At 42.5% G+C, this 9,078-nt stretch overlaps 1 protein-coding gene across 1 annotated transcript; it reads left to right on the forward strand.

Moving 5' to 3' along the window:
- Window positions 1-7,895: 7,895 nt before the first annotated feature.
- On the forward strand, window positions 7,896-8,837 carry LOC101621977 (olfactory receptor 1361-like). Its single transcript, XM_004688202.1, has one exon. It carries the CDS (start codon window positions 7,896-7,898, stop codon window positions 8,835-8,837), a length of 942 nt encoding a protein of 313 aa, XP_004688259.1.
- The last annotated feature ends 241 nt before the right edge of the window (window positions 8,838-9,078 follow it).

The raw sequence follows: 9,078 nt of genomic DNA on the forward strand, positions 1-9,078 counted from the left end.
TGGAGCTTCCATATGATCCAGCTATCCCACTCCTAGGTATCTACCAAAAGGACACAAACACATTAATTCTACAGGACACCTACACTCCTTGTTTATTGTGACACTATTTACAATAGGAAAGATGTGGAATCAGCCCAAATGCCCCAAAATAGATGATTTGATCAAGAAGATGTGGTATATATACATAATGGAATGTTATTCAGCAATCAAAAAAGATAAATTCATGTCATTTGTGGCAACATGGATGGAACTGGAAGGGATCATAGTGAAATAAGCAAGAAAGAAAAAGAAAAATACTGGATGGTTTCACTCATAGCAGGAGTACAAGGGATCAGGAAAAAAGTAATTGTAATGAAGTAAAACTAAAAGCAACAAACAACTATAAACCAGAGACATTCTATGGATTGGGAGGGGAGTAGAGTTAAAACAAGGGTGGGAAGAGCACACGGGACTAAGATGGTGATGGCAGATGGGTGGTAGGTAGTCCATGGGAGTTACAAATAAGATGAAAAAGCATACATTGTACAAAAATGAAAAATGACATAAAGATATATATTAAACTAAAAAAGAATTAACCAAATCATTATCTTTCACTATAATTAAGTTTCAATGAATTAAAGACGAATATTAAACCTGAAACCATAAGATATGTAGAAGAAAACATAAGCAATAACTCGTTGATATCAGCCTTAGTGATGTCTTTGTAATTCATATCAAATAGCAAAACAAACAACAATCAATTAATAATAATAGATATATGAATGGAACCGCATCAAACTAAAAAAAATCTTTTGCAAAGTGGAAAAACCATTGTCAAAATGAAAAGGTAGCCTACTGAATGGGAGAAGATGTTTGTACAGCAAATACTGGGCAAGGGGTTAACATATAAAAAGTAAAAAGGACTTATACAACTCAAAAACAAAAAAATCACACAGATCTATTAAAACATGAGTACTGAATCTATATGTGCATTTCACTAAAGAAGATATATAGATGGCAACTGACCCATGCTTATCATTAGGGACATGCAAATCAACATGATCATGACACTTTACCTCTGGTAAAATTTACACTAGTTAGAAGAGCTATTATCAAAAAGTTAAGGCATAATATATATTGGTGAAGATGTGGAGAAAAAGGACAACTTGTACATTGTTGGCAGCAATGAAAACTGTTGCAGACACTTTTTGAAGTCCTCAAAAAATTAAAAATGGAATTCTTGCATGACTTAGTAATTCAACTTCTGAGTATTTAACTGGAGAATATACTTATGTTTATTGAAAGGCTATTTACAATAGCTGAGGTATGGAAAGAACCAAGAGCCTGAAGACAAAGAAGTGGGTTAAGAAAATGTGGTATATAAACACAACACAATACTACTTGGTCATAAAAAAGATGAGATCTTGCCATTTCCAACTACATGGAGGGGGCTTACGGGAATTATGCTAAGTGAAACAAATGAAAAGGAGAAATTCAAATACCATATAATTTCACTAGTTTGTGGAATATAAAGAAAAGCAAAAGCTATCAAACAAAACAAAAACAAACTGTTAGCCCTAAGAGCAAAATAGTTTGTTACCAGAAATGAATGAAGAGGGAGCAAATAGGTTGTTGGTGGGTGGTGACTGGACATTTGGTAGTGGGTGTACACAGTTGCTGAGGTGAGAAGCTGTAACACCTAAAATTATACTGTGCTGTAAATTAATGTAACCAAAAAAAAATTCAAATTCATACTCATAATGCCTCTATAATCCCCTAATTATTTTATGGCATAATGTTTTATTAATGCATAGACTCCAAGTATTTCTGCGTAAGCCTTAATAAAATTTCAGTTTTATACATATCTATATAATAAGTATATAACATTTCAACTACACTTAAGCATCGAACCCGTGCCATGAAAGAGGTCAGGCTGATGTGACTGCAAACAAAAAAATGCTGGTGGAGACTCGTCTGTCCTTAAAATAATTCACTTCAGTCACATCATGAAGGTAAAGGAAAGTACTAGTCTGTTGTGATGAGAAACAGTTGAACATTGTTCAATTGTCAAAAATTGACCCTTCACCATGAGTTTTGACACAGTGTATCTGGAAGAATTAGCTAATATCATTGTTACTGTTAAACGTTGGTTTGAAACAAGCAAAACTTATCTCACTGGAATATCCTCCTTAATATTCAACTTGGGAGACTAGTTTTACAATATCACTACTACAGAGTCTGTTGTTGAGTTTTTCAATAAATAAATATGGAAGTGTTTTCAAATATGCTTGACCAGTAGCTACACAAGGTAAAAATTATGTGGACCATGCAAAGATGCTCAACATGATGACCTGCCAGGAAAACACAAATTAAAGCCACAATGATCTAACACTCTACACTCACCTGGATGGGCACAATAACCACAGGTGACAGTACCCTCCTTGGAGGCGCTTTGGGTTGGAGCACAGCACTAGGAAGCCTTCTGCAGTCTCTGCAGCATGAGTTCAATCCCACATGGGGGAGGTGACCCACATGGCACAGCAGACCTCTTCTATTCCGCCAGCTGCTCCCCTCAGCGGTGTATTTCAGTGGACCCACCTGTTCTGCTCCCCACTCTGTCTCTGGTGAACTCTCCCACTCCCTGCACCTCTGGTCTGTACCCCAATTATTGTATGTGTAAATAAATAAATCTTTAAAAAAAACGACAATCTCAAGTGTTGCTGAGTCTTTGTACAAACTGGAACCATGACACATTGCTGGTGGCAATGTAAAATGGTGCAGTCACTGGAAACAGTTTGATGATTATCCAAAAACAGGATGAAACCGCCAGGAATCCTGTTCTCCTACAAACAGGGCCTTGGTTAGCTGTATGCCAGTTTCCACAACAGCATTATTCACAATTGCAGTCAGTGGTTGAATGGATAAACTCTTGTGGAATTTTGATCAACCATGAAATTGAATGAAGCATGCTACAATATAGAAGAATCTTAGTATAATATATTATAAATAAATAAGACAAAAAAGGTCATATAGTATGTGGTTCTATTTACAGGAATGTCCAGAACAGGCTAATTAATGGACAGAAAATAGATTAGTGGCTGTCAGAAGCTTGGGGAGAGGAATGGGATGTTACTGCCAATAAACAGAGGATTTATTTTGGGGTGGTTAAATGTTCAGGAATTATGCATAAGTGGTGGTTGCTCAGCATTGTAAATGTCCTAAATCCCAATGAATCTTTTACTTTTAAATATTAATTTTATGTTATGCGATTTGCTTCGACTAAAAAATAAATGTTACCAGGTATTCTACTCATATCGAAGGGCCATGGGTGCACCCAGAGGTTGGGTTGATCCACTAGAGCCGGGGGATTTCCACGGGGAAGTAACACAAAGTGCCCCACAGTACCCACCACCCTAACTCAGAACGACCTGAGCAGTACCCTCCTCCCCAAAGAGGATGGTGCAAACAGGGATGGAGTGTGGCGCGGACAATTAGCATAAGCCCTAACAAGACACTAGAGACTGAGCATGAGGATTGAGGATGGGAGGTAAATTGGACTCGTCTAGGTCCTTGTGATCCTTCTAGGGAGCGAAAGACCTGCCTTCAAGTCAACCCAGGACACTCCCAGCTGGAGCTGGCTCACCACCCACCCCCCAGACATCTTCACAGACAGAAGGGACACCTTCCACGGGTGAGCGGGAGAGAGGCTCAGGTACAAAGAAATGAAACAGTAAGCAGGAAGCCATGGTGTCATGAACCAGGCCTGCTGTGTGGCCTTAGGGTAGTGGCTTTGCTTTTCTGGGCTCAGTACATTTGTCTGTATAATATAAACAAAATAAAATGAGAGCGCTCCATGCGTATTAAGAGGTTCCAGCTTCTGGATCTGCATCATCAAGTTGGTGATTGAAATAAGAGAGATGGTGAGACACAGGGTAGTTGAGCTTTCCCTCTAAAACTCGTCCTGTAAATGAAGGAGGCAGGAATACATATCTTAGAGAATCTTAGAGAAAGACAAATATGTCCTTGGCATGCGTCAGGTGCCTGAGAAACAAATAAGAAATATAGTTAGAAATGCTCTGAGTATCAGATGATATGGAGTTGGTGAAGGTTTTTTTTTAGTTTTTTTTTTAAAAGACTTATTTATTCATACAGAACTGGGGTATAGGCCAGAGATGAAGTGGGTGAGAGGATTCACCAGAGACAGAGTGGGGAGCACAACAGGCAGATGGACAAAGCACACTGCTGAGGGGAGCAGCGGGCGGGTCAGGAGAGGTCTGCTGCGCCATGCGGATCTCCTCCGGGGCAGGTGGGGATCGAACTCATGCGGAAGTGGCTGAAGCTTCTTAGTGCTGTGCTTTAACCCACTGCGCCACCAAGGAGGGCCCTGGTGAAGGGTTTTAAGTGAGGGAGAAGCAGGTCATTTCGGCATAGTGGTGGTTATTATATTTAGACTTAGAGTTATTTATTAAAGCTAGGAAGAGCCAGCCTGCAGCCAAAGGAACCAAAAAGGGGTAGATTTGGCTTCTAAGAGCAACAGGATGAGAATCTGCTGCTATGATGTGAAGAAGCGGTGTACAGGATGAAAAGCAGCAAATCCATGAGGATGTGCTGAGTGGGGCAGAAGGAGAACTGCTTGCCACCTGTAGCTCTGGTCCAGGTGAGCAGGGAGCCAGAGGGGTCAGCGCTGAACTTGGTTATACGGGAAGAACAGCTTGGGGCCACATGCTGAGTTGGGCTTGAGTTAGGGTCTGTGGAACCTGAGCAAGTTCAGCAAAGTTAAAGCACCCAAGGGTGGTGCACAGACCCTGGTGCTGGGAGATCCAGAATGGTTACTGTGACCGAGAAGGGGACTGAATCCACCAGACCATTGCCCACTATCTGAACTTCTCTCTCCTAGTGCATTCCTTGAAGGTAGGTGGGGACCATGATGGGTGTGGGTGTGCATACACGTGTGCCTATGTGTGCATGTGTTTGTATATTCTGGGCATTTTGCAAAGCACAGAGTATAATTCTGCTGGCCCATTCTATTCATCACACTGCCCTCCCCCCCCTTTATAACCAACATTCTGTAATAAGTGTTTATTACTCTCATGTACATTTTCATCATTCAGACACAGGGTAGCAGGCACAGGGCCTGCCTCTCCAGTGAACACAAGCCACAGAGGGCAGGGAAGTCACTGGCTCAGCTGTAAGAGTTTACATGATGTGTATATTCATGTCTCCACCACACGCACAGAACCATGTTGCATGATTTTGAGCTTTGCAGAAGTGACATGCTCTGTGCACACACATCTGTGACTAGTGTCATCTCTGCCCATGTCTTTGGCATTCAGGTTAGTGCTGATGGTTCCACATTTCTTCCACTTTATGACAATGGAAATGTTTACCTGGTGGGATATCACATTTGATGTTCCGCCTCCTTTTTCCAAATATCCTGGAATGTGCTTCACCCTGAAGCTGTGAGGAGATTCTGTGGTAGACTTGTTGAGGTCATGGGGTACTGACAAGCCCAACTTCACTGGCTATTGCCAATGTCCCTCTTGCATCCATCCAGTGGCGCCCTTCCTGTGGGGCACTGCTCTGTCCATGGCCAGACAGCATTGCTGGGTCAGTGGGATGGCTGTGAAACAGCATCTCAGTGCAAGGCCTGGCTATTGGTGAGGGTGAACAGCTCTTACTTTGGGATAGGCTGGACACTTTGGGGGGATGCTGGCTGAGCTTCGTTGTTGTTGTTAGGGAAAGAACTTACATGACTTACACATGATTTACTTTTGCAGTTTCCTCATTCACATCTGCTGTGGGGGTGGGAGGAGACCCTGTTTCTTCATCTCAGAATTCCTTCCATATTTAGGGCCCTCCCTGGTGGCACAGGGGTTAAGTCTCAGTGTTATCAGGCTATAGGCAGCTTCTGTGGCATGAGTTTGATCCCTGGCCAGGGAAGTGACCCACATGGCACACTACCTTGTCTTCTGTTCCCCTCAGTGGTGTATCTCAGTAGATCTGCCTGTTCTGCTCCCTACTCTGTCTCTCATGGATCCTCTCACATACACACCCACACCTCTGGCCTGCACCCCAGTTCTTGTACAAATAAATAAACAAAAAAATAAATAAAATCTTAAAAAAGAATGTCTTCTACATTTAGAGAAAGCCTCGTTGAAGATGATCTGTAAATGATTGAGAATTAGCAAGGAGATGAGGCAGGGTGCAGTCCTGGGCAGAGGAGGAGAGAAACCAGGCAGGAGGCAGAGGGTGCAGGGAGACGTTTCAGCTCCAGGCCCAGAGATCACAAACAATAGGTAGATGGAGGGTGACTTGGCCCTGGTGGGCTAAGCTACAGAAGAAGGAAGCTGAGGAAAGTCTTGAAGGAAGACAGAGGAAGCAGTGGTACAAAGGCCAGCCTGAGCAGGACCGGCCCCCACCAAGGACCTTTGTGGTTGTGGGACAGTGACATGAGTGGAGATTGGGTTACCAGCAGTTACCAGGCCACCAGTGGCCAAGCTCTACAAGAGTTAGAAAATCCTTAATTTACTCTCTACATGCTTTTTGTCTGCTGTAGTTAGAGTCTTCAACATAATATAATTTCCCCCAGAACATTTTATTATCCAAATGTTTTTTGATGTGACAGTGATTAACGATACTGTTCTATTTTTCTTCATTTCCTTTGAACCTAAACAATCAACACATAATTGCCATTGAGATGAAATATTTAAGTATTTATTGTTAGTTACAACTTTAATAAACAACTTTTAAACAAAGTTTGCACCAATATATTAGAGATTGAAATAAAAGACAGATATCGAGTGGTTTCACTTACCTTTGAAGTATAAAATAACCAAAAGCATGTGCTGGCAGAACACTGCAAAACAAATCTTAGGCTTCCTGAAAAATTATTGTTACCAGAGGGAAGACAGAAGAGAAGGAGAGAGAAAGGACATTGACACAGCAGGCTTGGGGGAGGGGGAGGGAAGCACATGTACTTATAGAGGAGTGAAAATGCAAATGGTATATTTTGCCATGAAGTTCAGACGTTCCAAGATTTTAACTCACTGTGAATATCCCTTGTTCTCTGCTCTCCACAAATCTCACCGTGTACTTTATTGCAGCTCATTCTGCATGGTCTATTTTCATGTTAGGTTACAGACAATTAAATTTACAATTATCAAAACATCACACACAACTTAAAAACCATCACTATGTTCAATGAAAATCAAAGTAATTCACAACTACTTAAAACAAGGGCCAATCTTAAAATTTGAGGATAATGATGAACTGGTATCTTTTCTAGAGTGTGGTATTTCATAGAACTATTGCCACTCTGTTCACAGGGACAGTGGCCAAATTAGCAAGAAGTTGATAAATGTGTCTCAAATAGTGCTTTAGCAAAGTACATCCCAGGAGACCTAACGAATATTTGGGGGAGTGAATTTGTGGATGATTAGTTTCACTTAGAATATTGAGCATGATCTGTAGGAATCCTTGAGAAACTGCGGAACACACCCCAGGGCTGCTTCATTCAGGAGTCACCCAAAAAACCTTGCCTGTGATGGCCAAAAGTCAATCCTCAGGCCTGATTTTCCAGTACTTCCACATTACCTGTGTGCAGGCTGAGATTTATCCTGCGGGCAGATGAAGCCCCAAGGCAGAGATAGAGCTAGTAGAGGTGAGAAACAGTCATTCTTAGTGGGAGTTGTTCACTAGCTACAGACTTATCCTGCAGGTGGGCTGTAGGGAATGACTATATGTTCAGTTATGTAAATAATGCAGCACATGGATGGAGAGCCTGTTGCAGAGAGTGGACAGAATTGATGAGTGTCCAAGCTAAAACAGGAGATGGAATCTAGACGCAATAGAGAGGCTGGTCTTGGTCAGGACCAGGAACAACCAACCTTTTCCTTTCTGATTGATGCAGGATGACCATGGAAGGGGAAAACCTCACCCAGGTCTCTGAATTCATCCTCTTGGGTCTCTCAGATGATCCCAAGCAGCAGCAGCTGCTCTTCATACTCTTCCTGAGCATGTACCTGGTCACGGGGCTGGGCAACCTGCTCATCATCCTGGCCATCGTGACTGACACCCGACTCCACACCCCCATGTACTTCTTCCTGGCCAAACTGGCCTTTGTGGACATTTGCTTCACCTCCACCACCATCCCCAAGATGCTGGCCAGTCACATCTCAGGACACAAAGGGATCCCTTATGCTGGTTGTTTGACCCAGACATTCTTCTTCATTTTGTTTGCTGACATAGATAGCTTGCTGCTGGCCGCTATGGCCTATGATCGCTATGCTGCCATCTGTCACCCCCTGCACTATGCCACGTCTGTGACACCACAACTGTGTTTCCTCCTTGTGGCAGCATCCTGGACTGCAGCAGTCACGAATGCCTTGACCCACACGGTATTACTGACCCGCCTCTCATTCTGCACCCACAACCAGGTTCCCCATTTCTTCTGTGATCTCAGCCCTCTGCTGAAGCTGGCCTGCTCTGACACTTTTCTCAACAATGCAATGGTGTACAGTATAGGTAGTTTATTTGTTTTCACCCCTTTCATGGGCATCCTTGTCTCCTACATTCGCATCTTTTCTGCTGTGCTTAAGATACCATCTGCAAAAGGAAAGCAGAAAGCTTTTTCCACCTGTGGCTCTCATCTCTCCGTGGTGACCATGTTCTATGGGACACTCATTGGGGTTTATTTTAGCCCCACTTCCTCCCACACAGCTCAGAAAGACACAGCTGCCGCAGTGATGTACACCGTGGTCACTCCCATGATGAATCCCTTTATCTACAGCCTGCGTAATAGCGACATGAAGGGTGCGCTGGGGGCCCTCTTTAGCAGGAAGCCAGCTTTTACTCAGTAACCACAGCATGGGGACATGTGAAACTCCAAATACAGTGCCCATCTTTCTTGAATTTCCCCACATTGTCCTAATTGTAAATGTATCTTCATATCACCCTAAATTCACTTGTTTATACTTTAGTCTACACCAATGACTGTTTTATTCAGACTTCTTATATCTATTTAATTTGCATTATTTGTTTCCTAGAACTACCTACATCTTTGTCACTCTTAGTTATTGGTATTCTATACAAAAATCTTGG

Source organism: Condylura cristata, unplaced genomic scaffold (genome assembly GCF_000260355.1).
Source record: "Condylura cristata isolate star-nosed mole 26May11 unplaced genomic scaffold, ConCri1.0 scaffold00024, whole genome shotgun sequence".
Classification (NCBI taxonomy): Eukaryota; Metazoa; Chordata; class Mammalia; order Eulipotyphla; family Talpidae; genus Condylura; species Condylura cristata.